We start from the raw sequence: 23,784 nt of genomic DNA, 5'->3' as shown, positions 1-23,784 counted from the left end.
CTGCGGCTCGACCCTGCAGCGAGACCCGCAGGATGGCCAGGTGGGTGGGAAGGACACACACGTACGCGCACGCACACACACATGCACACTCACACCTGCCGCTGGGGACAGCTCGCCCTGTGGGCGTGCAGCTGTTCTGTGGAGCAGCCCCCTGCCCCGTGGGGGGGCTTCAGGAGGGACATCCACGAGCCCCCCGGGGCCTCTGCTGGAACCCTAGGGCCCAGCGCGCCGGCCACTGGGACAGAAGGCAGATCTGCGTGGACACATCTTGGACCCGAAGTAAAGAGCTTCGGGCCCAGAGCAGAGACCCAGCAAATCTCAGGTCCGTTGGAGCTGGCGGCCCAGCAAACAACTGCAGCTGCTTCTCCAGACGCAGCCCTGGTCCCCGAGGGGGTTGGAGGAGGAATGGGGGTCGGACGTCTGCTCCCCGCTGCCTCAGGGCTGACCCCGAAGGCCTCAGGGGTCCCAGCGTCGAAGCTGGAGAGAGGCCGGGGCTGCTGCACTCCTCTCCCCGCAGAGTGGTCTGGGGGCCGGTCAGCAGTGCGGATGCTCAGGCCCGTCCCGCCCTCCCCGATCAGAGCTGAGACGCGCCCCTGGGAGACCTGGCGGAGGTGCCACGGTGGCCGTGCTCCTGTTTATGTATCCAGTCCCACCACAGGTGGGCGCTGACTGGTGAAACAGTGCCGGATAACAGGCAAACAGATACACCACCAGGCTGCGGGAATTCCCTGGCGGCCCAGTGGTTAGGGTTCTGCACTTTCACTGCCATGGCCCAGGGTTCAAGCCCTGGTTGGGGAACTAAGATCCCATAAACCACGCAGCGTGGCCAAAAACACCCCGAAAAACAAAACAAACAAAACAAACAAAACAAAACCACTGGGCTGGTCCACCAGCCTGGAAATGCAGGCAGACTGAGCCTTGAGCCCCTCCCCAAACGTCTGTCTATCCTTCCTGTACTTGCAGAGAACCTGGGGAGCACCGCTGGCGTGGCCCAGCCTGATTCACGTGGCCACTGCCAGGCTGGGTCAGGGGAAGGATCACCCCAAAGGGCATTGGAAAAGAGGGCATTGATTCATGTGCCCAAATGCAAACGTCCATGACCTATAATGCTGGCTTATTACGAGACAACTGGCTTGGGCTTGCACAGACTCGAGACAGGCCAGAGGGGAGCTATGCAAGGGGAGAGGAGGGCTGGCCTGTGTAGTAACTGTGTCTTTTTTTTTTTTTTGGTGGCTCCAAGCAGCCCGTGGGATCTTAGCTCCCCGACCAGGGATCAAACCTGGGCCCTCGGCAGTGAAAGCTCGGAGTCCTAACCACTTGACTGCCAGGGAATTCCCTGTCTTTTAAATTTCTTTATTCTGATACTTTGACGTCTGGGGCCTCGCTGACCCGGAGGGACGGCCTCTCCCAGGTTCCTGATTCCAGGAGGCTGTAAACCACTCACCTGAGCGCCCCGTCACATGTAACCCAGCCAGCCTGAGCCCCACCCTGACCCCCCTCTGTGGGCTCTCACACCCAGGGCAGGGCCAGCCCCGCGCCCCGGAGCCCCGGGAATGGCTCAGCCAGCCACTGCTGGGCTCCCCTGAGGCATCCTCCCCTGGGAAGCCCAGTCAAGGCTCTGAGCCTGGTGCACCCCACCCTCTGCCTCCTGACCTCCCCACAGCCCCTCCTCCTGGGAACTGGGAGTAACCCTCTCCCGTCAGTGGACGTGATCTCCTGATCCGCTGGCCGCTCCATACCTGAATAATAATAAAACAGCTGGCCAGGGCTGGCGGCTACCTGGGGGCTGGGACAGCAGGTGACAGCAGGGGCCTTAGACCCCAATTCCCTCTCAGCTTTCATCTCACAGGGGAGGGTGCGCCTGGTCACTCCACAGAGGCCCGTCCCCATTATTATTCTCCAGCTGCCCTGGAGGAAGATTCTGGCTGCTGGGCAAACTCAGAGTGTGCTGCTGGGAGGCCTGAGAAGCTGCTGGGAGACCTGAGAAGCTGCTGGGAGGCCTGAGAAGCCGCTGGCTCCCACGTGCGGGCCTGGGAGAAACTTCTGCCGCTGTTGGTGGCCTTGCCAGCGTCCTCGTGACTGCTCTCTGGTCCAGCCTGTTTAAGTCCACTTGGGAGGGAATGATGCACAAACTCTGGCTCTCGGGGGTGCACACCTCAGTCAGGCGCCGTGGGCCCCGCCCGGGCCACTTTGGCAGAACAGAAGTCGTCAGTTTCACAGGCGACCTGCTCGGGACCCTCAAGTCTTTCTCACGTGATTTGCAGGTGACACAGGGAGGCTTTCAGTAACACAAAGCATCCCTGGCACGCATCCTGAGCTGCAGCTGTATCAGCCCTCGTCGTGTGCGCAGAGATGCCTGCTGGCGTCGGAGTCACGGCTGTTCCGCGGACTCTGCTGTGCGTCCAGGCGGGAAGGGTTCTCTGAGCGCGGCCCTCGGCTCCTGGTGACGCTGTTTCTTGGCAGCTGCCTCGGCTGACGCGTGGACAGGCTCACCCAAGCAGACGTCCTCTCCCGTCGTCCGGGGAGCTCACGCTGCTGGGTTCTCTGAGGGCCCAGCCCAGGCTGGCATGTCCCACATCCACCCCGATGGCCCCAGCTGGCCGTTTAGTCTCTGAGCCCTAGACCTGAGGATGAAGAGAATGACCCTTTGCGATATCAGGATAGGCTGATCGCTCTAATCAGCAACCAGATTTCACTGGATGCGCACAGGAGTTCACGCCTGGCTTCCGTCTCAGCGCCCTGCAGGCAGCGGGACACAGGCCGGGCGGCTCCACGCAGCCACTGGGGACCCGGCACCTTCGCGGCAGCTACATGCTCTCCCAGCGGCTGTTGGATGGAGGAGCGCGGGCGCGGGCGCGGAGGTCGGCGTGGGAGGACGTCCCTGCTCAGGCCTGAGGGTGGAGCCGCCGCCCCATCCCCGCATTGCCCCATCTGGGAGTGGGGGGCCGGGGGTGGGAGGCCACACCTAATGGGGTGGGCTGGTGCTGGACTCCAGGAAAGGGAGGCTTGCGATCACGCAGGGGAGCTTTGCTGCAGAGGGAGGGGAGGGGGAGGGAGGAGAAGGGGAGGGGGGAAGGGAGGGGAAGGGGAGGGAGGGGAGGGGGAGGGGAGGGGGAGGGGAGGGGAGGGGAGAGAAGCAAAATGGAGGGGGGCGATCCGGCCTGCGTGGGAGACCCCGTGGAAGAGAAGGAGCACGTGCTGAGTGAAGGCTGGAGAAGCAAATGAGAGGTCCAGAACGGCCCACCTCCATTCATCCCTTCTAAGGGGCGTCTGTGCCAGAGCTGGGGAAGGGCTGGCGTTTCCGAGGCTTCTCCCAGGGGGGCTTATCCGCGTGAGTCAATTCCTTGGTTCTGAACAAGAGGCGCTGCAGCAGTGTAACAGGCAGAGTGGGGAAGCTGGAGGTGGGATGTGGGAGCCCAGCCTGGCATCTCCCTCTGCGCCACCCTGCAGCCCTGAAAGGCATTTTCTATGGCAGGAGGCTCGTGGCAGATGTCGTGGGTCCCCAGGCCTGCAGCACCCAACCCTGGCTTCCCCTCGATGTGTCCCTGGCCTTCATTGGGCATCTTCCTCCTGAGATCCATGTGCCCTCGTCACCTCTCTGGGAAGGGGCTCCACAGTCTGTGGGGAATGTGTTTTCTCTTTGGACCAGTGAGCAGGGGACTCACTGGCAAGGCCAGAGAGAGCCACAGGGGCTGAAGCTGATGTCTTTACTGAGTGTTATTCTGAGTTTAAAGCTGGCTTTGTCCAGGCTGTGTATTATGAGGAACATCTTCTTGAGTCTCTGGGCTTGTCATCCTTGGGCTAGCCTGCGTTTGTAAATGGTGAGGACGACTTGGGGATAATTTAGTTCTTAACTCCTAGGTTTACATGTGATGAACACACACATTTCCTTCTGGGTGTTGGGATCCACTGAACATGAGAGAAGCTGGTTTTCACCTTGAAAATACTTAGGATGGGACTTTGCCTGTCAAGCTATGGCCAACATCTACTCAGGTTGGCCTCTCTCTTTTTATTTTTATTTTATTTAATTTTTTTGTGGTACTCGGGCCTCTCACTGTTGTGGCCTCTCCCATTGCGGAGCACAGGCTCTGGACGCGCAGGCTCAGCAGCCATGGCACACGGGCCCAGCCGCTCCACGGCATGTGGGATCCTCCTGGACTGGGGCACGAACCCGTGTCCCCTGCATCGGCAGGGGACAGATCTGGTGAGGCCACATACTAAGAACCCGAGCACATACTCTCAACCACTGCGCCACCAGGGAAGCCCTGGCCTCTCTCTTTTTTACCTTTGTAATAATCCATGGATCCAAAACTGATCAAACTGTCCATCTATCCACCCATTCACTCACTGATAAACCCATTCATCCACCCATCTACTCGTCCATCCATCCATCCACCACCTATCCACCAACCACCAATCTATCCATCCACTCATCTATCCATCCATCCACCCATGCATCCATCCTTCCATCCATCCACCCACCCATTCATCTGCATTAGTGCATACAATCAACATGACTCTAGGCAATGTGCAAAGCTGTATTAAGATCAGGAAATCAAATTGAGAGGTGAAGCAAGCTCAGTGTTCCTAGCCCAGGCCTCAAGGAAAAAAGTTGGATGCACCAGTGGTCCAGGCTGAGGCTGACAGGAACCCAGGCATCCTGCCTCACACCTGGCACATGCCCAAGAGGTACCAACCATCATCTTCCTTTTGGCAGTACAGAGTTTCCACCTTTAACCAAAAAACAGGGCTTTATATTCACTCTGAAGAAAACGATGTGCCTCATTTTTAGAGACTTCACATCTGAACCTAATTTTTAAAAAAGATTTACAATGTGCTCAATTGCCCCCCCCTCCAGCCCAGGTCCAATTTCAGGAAATAATTCCCACAGGGCAGCCAAGGCTGATGCCTCCCTCTTGTCACGCAGCCTCCTCGCTCTGCAGGAATGATTCATCTCCAGGGGCAGAATTTGACTGTATTTAGCTTTGGAAAAGCAAGTCCCATCTCCCAGGGCTCAGTTGGGCTCAATGTATAAATTTTTGACATGAAAACATCTCTTCCCGGACTATCTGAGGTTATATATATATATATATATATATATATATATATATATATATACACATATGCTGTAAAAACTGCTGTTTCAGTGTTCTGTTCTTATGCCAGACACACAGAAACTTTCAAGCTGAGCTTTCATTCCAGATTCCTCCCACTTGTTTCACTGAATGCTTTGAACTTCTCAAAAAAAAGAAAAGAAAAAAACTGTTTCCTTCCTTCTAAACAAGTGGTGCTCAAAGTGTGGTCCTTGGGGAACTCCCTGGCAGTTCAGTGGTTAGGACTTGGCGCTCTCACTGCCAGGGGTCCAGGTTCAATCCCTGGTTGGGGAAGGTGGCCAAAAAAAAAAAAAAAAAAGTGTGGTCCTTGGACCACAAGCATCAGCATCCCCCAACACTCCTTAGAAATGCAGATTCCCAGGCTGCACTCCGGCTGCATTCCTGCTGAATCAGAAACTCTGGGAATGTTTTCATAAGCCCTTTGCGGGGGGTTCTGATGTTTGCTGTAATTTGAGAACAGCTGTGCTAAAAGCTGAGGCTTCTCATCCCTCCCCCCACCTTCTCGTTAGTACTTTGAGCACTTGGCATAATCGTCTACTTCAGAAGCTCTGTCCCTTGAACACTACTTGAGGGTGGGACCACATCTTACTGAGTTTTCTGTCCTCAAACAGAAGTGAGGCTATACTTTTTAGGTCATGATTCCCATGGAACCAAGCCCACTGCAGCTGGATGAAATGACAAAGAAGACATCTAGCTAATATCATGGATGTGAAAATCTCCCCTATCTGCCCCAAACATATAGAAATGATAGACAAAATGATTTTAAAGGGTAAAAATATATACTAGAAAACAAGATGAAATTCCGCTTAGCTCAGAAAGAGCAGAAATGCACTGATATAAGTGAGGCTGAAGCTCTAAGGCAAATGCATCTAACCCTGACGAGGAGCGGGGGCTGAATGTGTAGCCAGGATCCTTGTGTGAAGCCTGGGGCTCCCTGATTACCAGTAGAAGGTGAAACCAGATCTGACTGATCCCTGGGGTTCAGCCAGAAATAATCTACCAAGAGAGGAAGCAGACGTGTACACAGCACCTGGAATCAGTTTGGTTCTCTGCATGAGAAATGAAACTGGAGATCTCAGGGTGAAAACTATCGCTAATCAACTATGGTTCAATAAAAAGAAAAAAAGGAAAAACAAACCTAAGCCACTAAATTCTGAGCCATGGATCTGGGGACAAGATAACCTGAAACTTCCTCCCAGGAATAAGTGAGTGTGTTGTGAAGATACAGCTCCCATGAAAGATGAGCTCTCAAAAAAATTACAAAGCACACAAGGAAACCCGATTCCAGGAGAGTCACCAACAAATCCAAAGATGGGTGGATTTAAACCCAAGGAAAGAGAGAGAGAAAAAGTGACTAAAAAGGTCTTAAGCAGACTATTGACATTTTTCAAAGAGATGAAGGAATGAGGGAAAAGCACTCATCAATAGAGAACAGGAGGTTATGAATCAAAACAGGCAATTATAAAAAAGAACAAGCAGATATGAAAAATACCACTGGAAGATCTCATAAATATAAGATGTATTCATTAAAATTAAAAGGCAAAGCTAAATAGGTGGCTTAAATAGTCATCTGGACCTGGCTGAAGGTAGAATTTGTTCACTGGAATATGGAGCTGAAGAAATTACCCAGAACACATGGTAGGATGAGGAAGACGTGGTAAAGTGGATGAGGTCTGAAGAGACCTGGAGGGTCGATGGAACAGCCTCACCAGGCATCCAACAGGATTTCCAGATCAGGTGAGGCCACATACTAAGAACCCGAGCACTTTCTGGATCTGTAAAACAGAAGCCTCAGGTTGATGACGTACACCAGGACTCAAGAAGAATATAAGGCAAAGGGTCATAGGACACAAGGGATTCAGGGCCCAGCACTATCTTCCCATCCATTCCTGTGTGACACTTTGCAAACTCAACTGATGTACAGGTGGACAGAGTCTGATAAAATGTTTCTAAGTTCATACAAAAGAGGAAAAGCAAGAGAGCAGCCAGGAAGATTCTAAAATGACAATGAGGAAGCATTCAATTGCTAGACATTAGCATATTTTATAAAGCAGGAGATAATGGCTAAAAGTAGAAAGTTCAAAATAGACACAAGCGTATCTAGAAGCGCTTAGAATATGATAAAGGTTGCCTTTCTCATCAGTGGGAAAGGATGGAATGTTTAGCAGATGGTGTGAAAGGAGATAGTCCATCATTTAAAACAGTATAAAGAAACATCACAACCTTACTTATATAAAGAACATATTCCAAATGGATTAAAGATTTTAATGTAAAAAAAGGAACTATAAAAGTGTCAGAAGGAAATGTGGTCAAATAGTCTTTCAAATAGGCCTTTCTAAGAAGGACAGCAAATATACAATCCATTTAATTAAAAAAGTAGGTACTTACATTAAAAAATTCTCTCTATAAAAAGTCAACATCATAAAATTAAGAACAAGGAAAGCACTTGTGTCACACAGTAAAGAGTTACTATCCCTAATGTATGAAGTGCTCTTAAAATCTACTAGAAAATGAGGGACGTCATGAGAAAAAAATTAGCAAAGAAAGAAAAATATGTGGTCAACAAACGTACAAAAATATTAACCTCATTAGTAATTGAAGAAAAGCAAGTTAAACAACAAGACATTCCCTGTGTGTCTGCCACGTATGAAAAAAGGAAGATTATATTTAATCAGATCACATGTGTTATATGCCTGGGAAACTGCCTCCTCATGTACCATTTGAGAAAACAGACACACACCACACACACACACACACCACATACACAGACACACACCACGTACTCAGGGGCACACACACCACACACAGGCATGTACACACACAGACACACATAACACACAGCACACACCAAGCACACACACACACCACATACCACCTACACATGACAGACACACACCACACACAGACTTTTGTGGGGGGCAGGGAGGAGGATTTGGCAAATTGTATCAAAAACCATAAAATTATGTGTTTCAGCTGATCTAGCAATTCCATTTCTAGAAGCTCATCCTGAGGAAATGCTGAGACGTGAAGGAAGATCCAGACATGAGAACACGATTTCAGAGCTGTGCCATGGGGAGGGGCTGCCCCATTATAGACAGAGACCCACCGTCGAGTAACTGTTGGGGTCATGGCTTTCAAGAAATGTACACATATATGAAACATAGGCAAAAATGTGGCACACATTATGTGTACGTGTACACGTGCACATGGAGAGAATTTTAGACACACGCAAGTCACCTCTGAGAGGATGTCCACCCTGGCGACGACAGAGACTGAATCCTGGGTCACTTAATTTTGTTCCTGTTTGCTGACCTTGTGTTTTTCTAATAAAAGTCGCTCTTATAAAGGGAAGAAAAATAGTATTCCAGAAATCCCTGCACAAACAATGAGCACCATCACATGCTGGTTACGTTTCATTTAATCCCCAGCCGGCCCCAGGAGTTGCATCCTATACGCCCCTTGGGGACAGAAGTGGGAACTGAGGCTCAGAGAGGAGGTGGCCCAGGTGGCTGATGGCAGGGCCCCCTCCAAAGGCAAGTCTCAAGGGGACATCTGAAGACCCCATGTAGCCACGGGGCTTTTCCACAGGACACTCAAGTGGACTGAGACTTTCCCTCTCCCACGTTGCATCTGCTTCCGCTGTCTGGAGGCCTGGGTCATCTGTTTGGGGGAGCGGAGGCTGGCTGGGCAGGTGAGGGGTCCCCCTGTGGGCTACTGGGGTGAGGACGCACGTCCTCACCTTATCAGGCAAACAGACCCACTTGTGACTAGAACAAGCCCTTCCTGAAGCAGAACCAGAATGGGACTTCACAGTCCACTCCCTACCACCACCAAGAAAGGTCCAGGACCAGCCTGGGGGACACCCACAGACCCTCTGGTGTGGACCGTGGAGCAGTGTGGATTCCTCCACGAGTAACGAGGCCACTTCCCTGCTCTGGCAGGACAGGAGCCTGTGATGGCTCACTCCTGGGGTATAGGGAAAACCTACCACGCGGCCCCCAGATGTCTAGCGCTAAGACAGCCCCTCAAAGGGTCGGGAGTTGAAGGCGCAGTAATTGCCCTCCGTGCTGAGAGGTTTGCCTGTAACACCCTGGGAAGGCAGCGAGTCGGAACATTTTAAAATAGAGAAGCCAACGATTTCCAGTTTCTGTGCGGCAGAGCTTGCCTGACCAGGCGCGTGCCTCTTGATTCTGTCTTGACTTTTATTAAACCTAATGGACGCGACGGATTCATTTCCACTAACTGGCTCTAGGACTTTCCTCATTACGGGACGAGAAGTTGGCATTTCGACAATCACAGACATGTAAACTAGCCCCGAGACCACAGAATTACTCCTCTCATTGGACTGAATCTAACAGAAGGGCTGCGTGGCCATCTGTGTTAACGACGGATCGGATTCAGTGGTGGCCTCAAGGGCGTCTGGGCAGGAGCAGGGGTCCAGGGAGGCGGGGGTGGAGCACGCGCACCAGGGCCACCCGTGGGCTCTGCCAGGAGGGCTCTGCTCCTGCCACAGGGCCTTTGCACTTGCTATTCCCTCGCCGGGAACACTTCCCCGTAGCCACACAGCTTGCTTCCTCTCCTTCATGTCTGCTCAGATGTCACATCTCTGTATTCCCTTCCCTGATTATCCCTTTTAAAATGACAGCCTCCCCCATCCCAGACATTGCTACCCTGGGGATGAGGGGACGCGTGACTGCTCTGTACCCTGCTGAACCCCCAGCACCCAGGGTGGTGGTCGGCACTCGGACACGCGTATTCATCAACAGGACCCTGTTCTTGCTTCCCTTTGACGCCCCCCCACCAACCCAGCACTTAGCACAGCACAGAGGCCCTGCTTTCCCAAATGGTTCATCTATTTATTCTGTAAGTAAACCTAAACGTCGACAGCCAGTCGCATGCAGCAGTGAAGGAGACCCAGCCCCGGGCACAAGGACTCACTCACATCCCGGCTGGTGACGGAGCGGGGAGACAGGCAGTAAAAAGTAAGCAAACCAGTGAGACAGTGATGGACAGAGCCACGTCGTGTGAGGAGACGCAGCCAGGCTTTGGTGGGCTGTGGCTGGGCAGGGCCAAGACCAAGGGTCAGAAAGCAGCCAGGCTGGGCAGGGCTCCTGGGCTGAGGGGGGTGGAGCTCAGTTTGGATGAGGGAGGCCGAAGGTAAGGGGCTGGTGCGGGTGGGCGAGAGGGTGGGCACCGGGACACATGGTCAGCAGGATGGTGAGAGGGTCCTGCACACCATGGCAGGGAGTTTGGGATTCATTCTCAGGGTGGGGAAGCCCTAATGAGGTTGAAATAGCCCTCTCCTAGCTTTTACGTAGAATGGATGAGAAGGGAGAAGGGTGCAGGCTGGAGATGAGCTGAATTCCAGGTGGGATTGACACCGACCTGGGTTTTTTAATCAGTAGACGTTGATACTAAAGCACCAGGGAGTGAGAACTAGTAACAGGGGCCCTTGCTAGCTCCCGGGGAAGGTGGACTGGTCCCTTAAATGGGGAGCAGGTAGGGGTGGGTCCAGGGGTCAGGCCGGAGGGGTGCCTTAGGTGGTCTGCCCACCCACTCAGTGATGCCGTGTGCAGGGATCGTGGGCAGGACCCGGTTTTGCTCCCTGCACCTCAGAAATGGCAGCTGGTTTGTGGCCTTTTTGTACCTTATTGTTCAAAATTTGCCCCAACTGAGCATGCGTGCAGTTATTTTTAGTCCCTTATACTTTCTTCGTATTCTGTTGTCCAGCTGCAAGCACTCCAGTAAAGGGTCCCAGGTCCCAGCCTGTCTCAAAACCACACTTTTGTGACTTCCCTGGTGGTACAATGGTTAGGAATCCACCTGCCAATGCAGGGGACACGGGTTCGATCCCTGGTCTGGGAAGATCCCACATGCCACGGAGCAACTAAACCTGTGTGCCACAACTACTGAGCCTGTGCTCTAGAGCCCACGAACCACAACTACTGAGCCCGTGTGCTGCAGCTACTGAAGCCCATGCGCCTAGAGCCCGTGCTCTGCAACAAGAGAGCAATGAGAAGCCCACGCACTGCAAAGAAGAGTAGCCCCCGCTCGCCGCAACTAGAGAAAGCTTGTGCGCATCAACGAAGACCCAACGCGGCCAAAAATAAATTAATTAAATAAATAATTTTTTTAAAAAGAGTCAATATAACTTATAAAAAAAACAAAAACAAAAAGTACCAACAAACAAAAGTCCAGGACCAGATGGCTTCACAGGCAAATTCTATTAAACACTTAAAGAGCTAACACCTATTCTTCTGAAGCTGTTCCAAAAAATTGCAGAGGAAGGAATACTCCCAAACTCATTCTACGAGGCCACCATCCCCCTGATACCAAAACCAGACAAAGATACCACAAAAAAGAAAATTACAGGCCAATATCACTGATGAACACAGGTGCAAAAATCCTCAACACAATACTAGCAAACAGAATCCAACAGCACATTAAAAGGATCATACACCATGATCAAGTGGGATTTATCCCAGGGATGCAAGGATTCTTCAATATAAGCAAATCAATCAATGTGATAAACCATATTAACAAACTGAAGAATAAAAACCATATGATCATCTCAATAGATGCAGAGAAAGCTTTTGACAAATTTCAACACCCATTAATGATAAAAACTCTCCAGAAAGTGGGCATAGAGAGAACCTACCTCAACATAATAAAGTCCGTATACGACGAACCCACAGCCAACATCATACTCAACAGTGAAAAGCAAAAAGCATTTCCTCTAAGATTAGGAACAAGACAAGGATGACCACTCTGGCCACTTTTATTCAACATAGTTTTGGAAGTCCTAGCCACGGCAATCAGAGAAGAAAAAGAAAAAAAAAAAAGGAATCCAGATTGGAAAAGAAGAAGTTAAACTGTCACTGTTTGTAGATGACATGATACTATACGTAGAAAATCCTAAAGATGCTACCAGAGCTCATCAATGAATTTGGTAAAGTTGCAGGTTACAAAATTAATACACAGAAATCTGTTGCATTCCTCTACACTAACGACGAAAGATCAGAAAAATTCAAGAAACGATCCCACTCACCATCGCGTCCACCCTCAGGGCAGATTCGCCATCCAGCCTCCTTCCTGGGCTTTGGGCCCGCGTTCCACTCACTTCCGGTCCCTCTTCGTGTCCTGTGAGGTGGAGGCCTTCTACCCAGGTCCCCCTCCTCCAGGGACAGGTGGCTTTTCTGGGAGGACACTGCCCAGGGCTGCGAGGCGCCCCCGACCAGAACAGAAACTGCTCCGGTCGTTTCAAACAGGGGATGCAACACAGGACTGGTCACCGGTAGGGCGGGCAGTGAGGAGGGCGGGGCTCAGGCAGCCAGCGACCGGCAAGAGCCGGGCTGTGAGGGGCACGGGGTGCACAGCGCCCAGGCCTCTCCCTGGAAGCTGCCGGAAGCACCTAGGGACTGTCAGGGCAGGAGCTGGAGCTCAGGCATGGGGGAGGGATGCCAGCCCGGCCCCGCCAGAGCGTCTCCAGGAGCTGGACGTGCAGCCCGCAGGGGACCCTGCGGGCACAGCCCCGAGACTGGGAACGTGGAGGACAGCGTGGCCCACCCCGCCCCCCAGCGGTGGTGTATGGAACTGCTCCGGTGCCGTGGGTCGGGGACGGCCACGGGGACACATTGCTGTATGACGTTAAACAGCTGTTCCACTGAGAATGACAGTTAGGAAAGGCGGCTTGAAATGACTCTCGTCCCTGCTCTACACGGGGGCGGGGCGCACCTGCCCACTCTGACCCCCCCACCCCGGCCCGGGCCTGCTGCTTTGCTTCTCTGCACTCTGCTGTGGCCCACGGGCTGCTGGGCTGGTAAGGAGACCCTGCCCTACACTCAGGGACTGAGCAAGAGCCCCCAGCCCGGGGGACAGACAGTGGAGCTGCTGCCCTCGGGCCCATGGGTTTCCTGCCACTGGCTGTTAACAGCCGAGGGCAGCCTGCAAACCACAGGGCAGGCATCACTCAGGCCTCCCGCCGGCCTTCCCCAACCCCAGGCCTCTGCAAGAACAGCCTGCTGCCCCTGGATGGTGGGCCTGCCTTTACCCGACGCCAGAGGTGAGGTCCTGGGGTCTTTATGCTGGCCTCTGGGCTCGCCTGTGGAGGTCCCACCTCCCTTTCATGTCTCTGTCTGATTTTTTCTTTCTTCTTTCTTGCTATTTATAATTTACTTTATCTTGCTGGGATTTTTCTGTTTCCCGGCAAGCTACCTTAAATCCGCTCAACAATTAAAGTTTATAAAAATAGAGTTGCCATATGATCCAGCAATTCCACTCCTGGGCATATTTCCAGACCAAACTATACTGCAAAAAGATACATGCACCCCCCATGTTCATAGCAGCACTGGTCACAATAGCCAAGACATGGAAACAACCTAAATGTCCATCGACAGATGAACGGATAAAGGAGATGGGGTACATATATACAATGGAATACTACTCAGCCATAAAAAAGAATGAAATAATGCCATTTGCAGTAACATGGATGCAACTAGAGATGATCATACTAAGTGAAATAAGTCAGACAAAGACGAATACCATATGATATCAATTACATGTGGAGTCTAAAACATGCCACAAATGAACCTATCTATGAAAGAGAATGGACTTGTGGTTGCCAAAGGGGAAAGGGGTGGGGGAGGGATGGAGTGGGAGTTTGGGTTTAGTAGATGTAAACTGTTATATATAAGATGGATAAACAACATGTCCTACTGTAGAGCACAGGGAACTATATTCAATATCCTGGGATAAACCATCATGGAAAAGAATAGAAAAAAGAATGTATATATATATCTATAACTGAAAAAATTAAGGTTTAAAAATAGATATACATATATACACACATCTGTACACTTAATGTACATAAGTATGTGTGATTCTGTATATGCATATCTATCTCTATCATCTGTATGGATTCTACATGCCTGTCTATCCATATCTATATCCAGATCTACAGCAATATCTGTATCTACGCCTCTGTAGCTACATCCATACCCATTTCCACGCCTAATCCGTATCTACACCTACACCTGCCTCACCCCAGTCAGCAAACGTCCCCTGATGTCCCACAGGAAACGCCAATCCAAGACCCCTCCCCAACAGCTAGGGGGACCCTGCCCAGCTCAGAGCCCAGAGCCCCCTTTACAAAGTGGAGACCCAGGCCAGGGGTGTTGGGGACCCGCCTGTGGTCAAAGCACCAGGGCCAGACAGAGCCTGCTGCCGGGCCTCCTTTTGCTGGACGTGCCTTCTTCAACACCTCGGAGGGTTTCTGTCTTCCTGCTAACATAACCCCTGGCCTTCCAATCCCTTGTCACTGTGACCACCGGCTAGAAGTCACCCAGGTGAGCACCATCCTGGCCCTTCCTTGCTGTCTAATGGCCAAACCCGCAGTCACCGTGTGTTCACAGAGCTCAGGGCTCCCAGCTACAGCTGGGTGCAAGGAAACTTCCACACCTGGACCCCTCCCTGCCTCACCAGCTGGGGCCGGGGGCTTTCCCCAGCTCTGCCCTCCCCCTGCGCCGGTCAGCACCTCGTGACCCCCATGCGGCCTCGGCTGTCCCCCATGTGCACTGGGCACCTACCCCACTTCCGGACGCCCCCTCACTGCAGGACGCGCACTGTACGTGGTGGGCGTGGCCACTGCTCGTGTTACGTTCGGGTCACCCCCCCCCGCCTGTCCCCTCTGTCTCCCTGACCCCTGCGCACGGTGCCCTCTCTTCCCAGTGAGGACAACTGGGGGCAACTGAGGTGCCCTCAGGCCCCCAGTTAGTTACTACGGCAACAGGCTCCTGCCTCTCTTTCAGGAGATGCTCCTTCGTGGAGGCTCACCTCCTTCCCCGTTCCCCATGCTGCAAAATCCTCCAGGAGGATATTCCCACCCAGGTGCCAGCAGGGCTGGCCCTCTCCCAGGCGCCTACGTGGTGACACCCAGGGCATTGCCTCCCCCACCCCCCATACCGAGTTCTCTTTCAGACAGATCGGGGTCTCAGATGGACACCGACCCTAACCTGACCCCATACACAGCCTGCTTCCTGGATGCCGGTGGCGGCGTCCAGCCTCGCTTCTCTCTCCCCCCGGCATGCGGGGTGTGGCTGTTGCCCTCGTCCGGCCCCCCGACACCTGGCGTCTTCTCACCTCGACCACCCCCACTGTTTCTCCCTCCCTGGTCCGTTCCCCCATGCTGGCTTCTGCCTGACCCTGCACTGCCCCCAACTTGAGCCACTGCAAGCCCCTGGGGGTCCCCGCCCTCAAATTCCTCCTCCCGCCCTCATGGCCCACAACCCCTGGCCCGGCCCACCTGGCTGTGTTGGCAAGGCCCGGTCGCCCTTCCAGGCAGGTCCCTTCCTGCCCTCAGGCTCCCAGCTGGGTTTGGTTTGGAAGGAGACGGGCGCAAGAGGTCTGTCGGGGTGCTTCTCCCCTGCCCCTCCCTGTGTGGGCGCCTTGCATCTCCAGTGGTGGTTCATCCTCCCCAGGGCGGTCCCTCCACCCAGGCGCATGTCCACTGAGCCCCCTGCTACCCACACCCAGGCCAGGGGTCCGGGGCAGCCCCCAGGGCCCCTGCAGCTTCCTTGGGACTCTGACTGTGGTTCCTGAGCTGACATCCTCTAACACTGGGAAGGATTAGAATCCAATGTACAGATGCAGGAATCAATCAAACACAGAGAACTGGCACTTTCTGCCAGGTTCAGGAATCACTGGAAAGGATTTGTCTTTAATGACGAAAACAGTTGAGAAAAGTCAGCATACTGAAGACTCTGCCGGGCTAATCCTCTGATTCCATTTTAACATGTATAACTGAGGATTGATTATAAATTTGTGATTTAAAATTGGACCTTGTCAGAGAATTTAAAACATTTGCAAACAATACCGAAATGCTTCAGAGAAGTTGAGATTTGGTATAAGTTTAATATACTAGACACACTAGCGTTTTTTAAGCACTTAGGGGAATTTCTGCAATGATATCAGGCATTCAAGGTGCTTAAAGAGAAAAGAAAATACACCCCATTTATAAGTGTCATCTTAAAAGTTCAAGGGAATTTAATTAACTAAGGCAGAAATGGAACTGATAGTTGTTTAATAGCATCTAATCTGTTCAATCTGAGTTAATCAAGCATTAATCAAAGAAAAGGGGAAGCTGAGTGTTCTTATTTTATTTACAACCACAGTAGTATGATCTCTAGGTTTAACTTAAAAGCTTAAAGCAAACAGGTTTGGAAAGGTGTAACTTCAATAAACTGTATATAAATTTTTAAAAACTAGCCTTAAATAATCTTTTCTGTGACCTAAGTCCCTACAGACAAACAAAAACCTGAATGAAACCCCAGAAGAAAACCACAAAATCCCAAGGACCCCAAACCAATTAGAGTTCAGCCCCACATCAGCAGAGCTCGGCCACAGGAGACCCCGAGGCCTGGCCCCTGGCCGCTTCCCCTCCATCCGTGGGTATTTACAGAGTGCTCAGTAATGCTCCAGGCCCTGTGCAGAGCAAGCGTGGCTGGCTTACGGTCCTCGGAGTGGCGGCTGGGCGGAGGCTGGTTCTCAAAGTGGGTTCCCTGGACCAGCAGAGTCAGTGACCCTTGGGAATTTGTTGGAAATTAAGATTCCTGGCTGGGCTTCCCTAGTGGCGCAGTGGTTGAGAATCCGCCTGCCAATGCAGGGGACACGGGTTCGAGCCCTGGCCCAGGAAGATCCCACATGACACAGAGCAACTAAGCCCATGTGCCACAACTACTGAGCCTGCGCTCTAAAGCCCGTAAGCCACAACTACCGAGCCCGCGTGCCACAACTACTGAAGCCCGTGCACCTACAGCCCGTGCTCCGCAACAAGAGAAGCCACCACAATGAGAGGCCTGCACACGGCAACGAAGAGGGGCCTCCGCTCGCTGCAACTAGAGAAAGCCCGCACGCAGCAACGAACACCCAACGCAGCCAAAAATAAATAAATAAATGAATTTTTAAAAAAAGATTCCTGGGCTCCACCCTGCCGTACTGAATCCACGTCTCTGGGTTGGGGCCCAGTGATCTATTTTAAGGAGCCTCTAAGGGATTCTGGTGCAGCTGGAGTCTGAGAACCAGGCCCAGAGACCTGCCTCACCCTTCTGGTAGGTCTCCTGGCCCCTCCTGCTCTGCCTGTGAACGTGCTCTGCTCGGCGTTCTGAGTGGTGGAGCGGCTGTCACAGCATCCTGGGGCCTCAGTGAGACAGGCTGGGACCTGGAACCTGGGCCCCTTTGCTGCAGTGCTTGCACCTGGACACGTGTCTCCTCCAGCAATAAATACAAAGAAACTATATGGGACTAAAAATAAATGCACGCATGTGCAGCTGTGGCAAATTATGGACAAAAGATACAAAAAGACCAAGTAAAACCCAACTGTCACTTCTGAAGAGCCAGGAGCAAAATCAGGGTGTTGGGAGCAAAAGCAGGGCACTGCACATGCCCCCTGCACTCAACACCACCTAAGCGGTGGGCAGACCACCTGAGCCACGCCTCCAGCCCGACCCCTGAACACACCCCTACCCTCACCCCGTGTAAGGAACCAGCTGGCACCCCCTCAGGGAGCAGGCAAACAAGGGAAGCTGCTGTTTGTTCTCTCCCCCCCCCACCCACACCGCCCCGCTGCAGCAGGGGCCCCAGTAAAGCCTTGCCTGAATTTCTTGTCTGGCCTCAGACCAATTTCTATTGATTGGGGAAGGTCAAGAACCCTGGTCGGTATCATCAGGACTCAGCGTCATGGCTAATTGTGATTCTTTCCCCATAAAATGTCCTAAAAATTGGGAAGTCACTGCACACACTGGCTTCCTCTTGTTTTAAATCCAGAAACAGCTCTGAACCTCAGGCTTGGTTGCTGGTGGGTGGGCAGCTCATGGCCCATCTGCTGCTGCAGGACTTGGTCAGTTCACTGGCTGTCCCCAAACCCTGAGTCTTGGTCTCTCTGAAGAGGGGCAGGAGGGCACGGGAGTGAGGTCAGAGGTGACAGCGTGGGGTTCACATCCCTGACCTCCGGCTCTGGCTTCCCAGCTGCTGGCAGCCTCGCTCCCACACAGCCAGAGCCCTGTGGGCCACCTGTCATTTCCAGGCCATTGGAGTTGCCTTGTTTCACAGTTTGGACCCATGACCAAGCTCAGTCAGCTTCCCCTGGAGAGAGGGCCTCACCAACTGGGGCACCAACAGCTGCCTAAGTTACTCTGCCCCTGGATGGGAAGCTCTTCGTACTGGCCATGTTGATAATTAAGAATAGTCAGGGACTTCCCTGGTAGCGCAGTGGTTAAGACTGTGCCTGCCAATGCAGGGGACACAGGTTCGATCCCTGGTCCAGAAAGATCCCACATGCCATAGAGCAACTAAGCCTGTGCGCCACAACTACTGAAGCCCGGGCAACTAGAGCCTGTGAGCCACAACTACTGAAGCCCGCACACCTAGAGCCCGTGCTCCACAACAAAGAGAAGCCACCGCAATGAGAAGCCCGTGCACCGCAACGAAGAGTAGTCCCTGCTCGCTGCAACTAAAGAAAGCCTGCGCACAGCAACAAGACCCAATGCAGCCAAAATATAAATAAATAAATAAATAAACAAATTTATTTTTAAAAAATAGGCCTAAAAAAAAGAGAGAGAAAATTTAAAACAGTGTTTCTTAAAAAAAAATAAAGGGGTAATCAGGTTAAAACAAGGTCATTCAGGTGGGCCCTAATCCAGTGTGACTGGTGTCCTTCTAATGGGGAGCACACGCAGGGGGAGGGGACGTAAAGACACAGGGAGAAGACGGCCATGTGATTGGAGGGTCGCATCTACAAGCACCAGTGTTAACAGCAAATACCGGGAGCTGGGAGAGGCAGGAAGGACCCTCCCTGGGAGCCCCCAGGGGGCGCAGCCCCGGAGACTTCAGACTCCAGCCTCAGTGCAGTAAGAGGAGGGAGCCGTGGCTTTAGGCCTCCCAGGTGACTGCACTCTGTCAAGGCTAACAGATCCAGTGTCAAAAACTCTTTGATTTGGGGACTCTGGTGTCGCCACTGGGCAGAGACAGCTAACCAGCTGGTTAGTTAGGCTTGAGCTAGTGTGGGTCTGCGTTCCGGCCCCTAGTACCAATGGCTAAGCTGCTTCCCCATCCTGGGCCTCTGAGCAGTCTGTGTGGAGCGGGGTCACGGCACCTCAGAAGGAGCACTTGCGCGTGAAGGGCAAGGAATTGGTGACCTGGTGACCTGGTGACCTGGTCGTAACCCACGACCTGGTGCTGAGGGCTCAAACCCGAACTCTCCTGGAAGCAGGGTCCTTTGGCACCCCAGGTCCACTGTCCTTGAAAGCCCTGCCCATCCCTCTCCAGATGGGCTGTGTCACGTCACGTTAATCATGCTGTGACCGCTTCTCTGAGCCGTGAACAGAACCCAGGATACTAGCCTTTGACTGGGCTCCGAACCCAACCTGATTTTATCCTAAGAATACACTGAGCCAAGGAGGTGAAAGGCCTGCACACTGAAAACTACAAGGCATTGATGAAAGAAGTTGAAGAAGACACAAATAAATGGAAAAGTATCCATGCTCACGGATTGGAAAAATGTTGTTAAAATGACCGTACTACCCAAAGCAATCTACAGATTGAGTACATCCCTATCAAAATGCCAATGACATTTTTCCTCAGAAATAGAACAACCAATCCTATAATTTGTATGGAACCACAAAGACCCCAGAGCAATCTTGAGAAAGAAGAACAAAGCTGGAGGCATCACACTCCCTGATTTCAAACTACATTACAAAGCTATAAGAATCAAAACATATGGCACTGGCATAAAAACATTCCATAGATCAAAGGAACAGAATACAGAACCCAGAAATAAACCCATGCACACATTGTCAATTAATTTACAACAAAGGAGCCAAGAATATACAACGAGGAAAAGATAGTCTCCTCAATAAATGGTGCTGGGAAAACTGGACAGCTCCATGCAAAAGAGTAAAACTGGACCACTATTTACACCATACAGAAAAATTAACTCAAAATGGACTAAAGATTTGAGCATAAGGCCTGGAATCATAAAATTCCTAGGAGAAAACGTCCTCTCTGGAGCCTTCTCTACAAGCTGCCCCCCCAGGAGCAGCCGTGGGGAATTCGGATGCTCACAACCCCCATCTGCACCCTGCTTTACACACATCCACCAAGACAAGCCCACAAAACAGGGTGGGTCTCCTCGTTGCCATCGCGCAAACTCCCCAAGCCGAGGACCAGCTTTTACAATTTCCAACCCCCCCCACCAGCCCCCACGTTAGTGTAATGCAACAGAACGCGTGGCTTGAGATGTAAAGTCACATCCAAAACACAATCTCTTGTTTCCATATTCATGAAGTTTCCCAGTCCCGTTGCCATCGAGGTTTCTTACATTGACCTAAGTTTTGGGGCCTTACGTCCCCCTTACTGGTAACACGCAGCTCACGGAACAACCAGGCCAAGAGGTCTGCTCGGCAGACGGTCCCCTCAAGAGGCCTCGGTGTCCAGGCAGTGACACTTACCCTCATGCCCAGCTCGATGTTCTCCCCACCATACACCTCCATGCCCGGGTCCAGCAGGCCGATGTCCCCGAAGTACTCCCGGTCCACCACGAAGGAGCAGCCAATCATGGCCGGGGTCCTGGAGGGAAGCGGACGGTGCGTGAGCCGGTTGCTGGTGTGCGGCCCCGGGTCCCCACAGCCCGGGTGGGCTCACCATCCACTTCCCAAGTCCTCACACCTCAGCCCTGCGCTCCTCACCTCCGCTTGGTCACTGTGCCCAGGGCTTGGGGCACAGGCAGGGCTGCCTAGGACTTGTCTTTGCATCCCTCGGAGATGACAAAAACCAGTGTTAAATTCAGGCAACTTAGTGTGAATTTTTAAAAATCTGTTTTTACCCAATGAGTGGTTTAGTTGCCGTGATCATCTGTCACTTGCCTACCTCCTTCGTTATTTTATCTGCGTATCAGTAGTCAGGGCTGTAATGGGCAGTTGCACAGGCCGTGCACTGCTCAACTCTACGGAACCTCCTCAATATCAGACTCTCTCTGAATGACACACCTTGAAGTTGTACAGTACACAACCTGTGCAGCTGTCTGCAAAAGACTGCCAACTGTACAATTATTCCTGTAGTAATTCTATTTACAGCTACATATATTTAAAATGTCAGTAAATCTTGCCTTGTCCCAAGTAATCGTATCTGTGAAATCATGTGTCAATGTGCTGGTTATAGTTTTTTCTAAAATGCATTAACAATCTATCAGTGTTGAGACCTCCACGGGTCTCATGGAGCAGTGGTGGTCAAAGCAGGACAGGGTGAGACAGAGTGGCAGAGAAAAGTGGACGGTGTCCCTGTGAATAGACCTGCACATTTGCTGGCTCATTCATTCATTCCTGATACATTCACATCATGAATGCAGGATATACTGAGTGCCTATTAGTTGGAGGGGATAAAAAAGAGAAAGGAAAGAGAAAGGAAAAATATCTTGCTAGCAAGAAGTAGGCACAGTCTCTGTTTTGTAAGAAAGCAGGACCTTCCAAGCTTTTGAAGGACATGTTTCCCTCAAAACAAAGACACCTCCCTTGTAGGCTGAGGGCTTAGTTTCTTCCGAGCTCTGAGAGGACTAGTAAAGGCTCCCCACTGGGGCTTCCCTAGTGGCGCAGTGGTTAAAAATCTGCCTGCCAATGCAGGGGACAAGGGTTCGATCCCTGCTCAGGGAAGATCCCACTTGCCACAGAGCAACTAAGCCCGCGCGCCACAACTACCGAACCTGCGCTCTAGAGCCCGCGAGCCACAACTACTGAAGTCCGCGTGCCTACAGCCTGTGCTCTGCAACAAGAGAAGCCACCACAGTGAGAAGCCCGCGCACCACAAAGAAGATCCAATGCAGCCAAAAATAAATAAATAGAACAAATATATATTTTTTAAAAAGGCTCCCCATTGTCCCCGAAGGCCCCTGTGGTCCTAGCAAGGCTGAAGGCTAAGGCTGTTTCCTGCTCTGTTTCCCCCACTGTGCCCTCCCGCTGCTCCCACAGGTATGAAGTCACTCATGAAAACGCCATGATAAATTGTTCTCAATCACAATTTAAAAGAAGCATTTCTTTTAAATGTGACTAGGACATCAGAAGCAAATGCCCATAAGTTGTCCAAGAATAACAGAGGCATTAAAAGGCGATTATCCTTTTATTTGTAAAAAGATCCAATTTGTTCAGTCATGACATTTGAGCCACAAATCTAATAGCAATGAAATTTTAATGTCATCTGTGATGTGTAATAGCAAGCGTTTGACGGTTTAAGTTATAGTTCACCAGCAAAGAGAGATATTTCTCTCATTTTCTTAACGACACAAAAATCTCAGGTGATCTCTGGTGAATTTAACTACCAAATCCCTGCCAAGTCTGTTGTAGCTAGCAATAATTTTTTTATTACTGCTCAGAGTTCCAAAATAAACTCAGAAGGCGATGGAAGCAGAATCAGCTGGTACTGAATTTATTTGCATGAGAACTTCTTGCTGTGTTTACAGAAAACAGCCAGCGGGGAGGGGTTCTCAGGTTTGGCCAGGCAGGGGGAGACTTGTCGTCCTGGGGGCATCCTTATATCGGGGCTGATGTGCAGCATGCCGGGATATAGCAAGCAGCATCTCTGCAAAGGGTCCTCACCTAGGCTCCTGCCTTGTAAAGGCAAGAGACATGGGGATACACACAGATGCATGGATGCACACAACACACACGCATGCATGCACAAATACACACATGCAACAGACATACAGGCACACACGGGTACACGGACACATGTAGACACACATGCAACACACCGCCTACAAGGCCAGACACACACCCAACAAACAGAGGTACAAATATACAGACACATGTAATACACGTACATGGTCCCACAAATGTACCCACAGATACACAGACCTACACGTACACACCCAGATGCACACAGGTGCATGCAGACACACATATATATGCACACATAACACCCAGAGAAACACACATGTGCACCCCCCGCACACATAAGCACAGACCCACACCTGCAGTGAACACACACACAGATACACATACAACACATGCACACACAGAGACACACCCAGACACCCACACATAGACAATACACATCCTCGAGTCCATGGAATTCTGGAGTTCTGTGTAAATGGGAGCGGATAGAATTAAGATCACAAATGGGTCCTTCAGCCTTCAGGAGAGTGACAAGGGACAAGAGAGTCATCTGCTCTTGGCGTCTTGAGGAAGAACACGTGCTCGCAGGCAGGGCACGGCCAGGCAATCAGCACAAGCACAGTGAAGGTGTGTGCAGAATCTTACAGACTCGCTGCCAAACCGGGTGTAGGGGTCACACGCACTGGTGGCGAGTTTGTGGAGAGACTGGTGTGGGTTGTGGCTCAACTGCCTTGGAAAAGTCCAAAGCTATGAATAGAGAGCCAGCAATACCTGTGCAGTGATGCAACGACGACCCGGCTCGGTGCGCACCGGCTGTGTGACCTCGGGCAAGTCACTCAGCTTCTCTGGGCTCGGCTTCCCCACCCATAACATGGCAGGACGGTGCCTCCTCCACAGGCTGCTGTGCACATGAAAACTGCATAGAGGAGCGTCTGGAGCCTGGGAACCGTTTGCTGTTATTATTTTATCCCCTGATTCCACAGCTGGCATTTATCCTAGGAGACTAATCCAAAAGC

General features: G+C 51.7%; 1 protein-coding gene across 2 annotated transcripts in view; it reads right to left on the bottom strand.

The window, feature by feature from the left end:
- Nucleotides 1–23,784, bottom strand: part of GALNT9 (polypeptide N-acetylgalactosaminyltransferase 9) — a 94,338-nt gene that overhangs the window by 15,901 nt on the left and 54,653 nt on the right. Inside the window, exon 6 of one of the 2 annotated variants that reach the window (XM_060118483.1) lies at nt 20,615–20,732. In XM_060118483.1, the coding sequence (XP_059974466.1) occupies nt 20,615–20,732 (118 nt within the window). Of the gene's footprint in view, nt 1–12,162; nt 12,627–20,614; nt 20,733–23,784 lie in introns of those variants that run through there. The other variant, XM_060118484.1, reaches the window with a different exon arrangement.

Source organism: Mesoplodon densirostris, chromosome 15, assembly GCF_025265405.1.
Source record: "Mesoplodon densirostris isolate mMesDen1 chromosome 15, mMesDen1 primary haplotype, whole genome shotgun sequence".
Classification (NCBI taxonomy): domain Eukaryota; kingdom Metazoa; phylum Chordata; class Mammalia; order Artiodactyla; family Ziphiidae; genus Mesoplodon; species Mesoplodon densirostris.
This window is presented reverse-complemented; position numbering and strand designations above follow the sequence as displayed.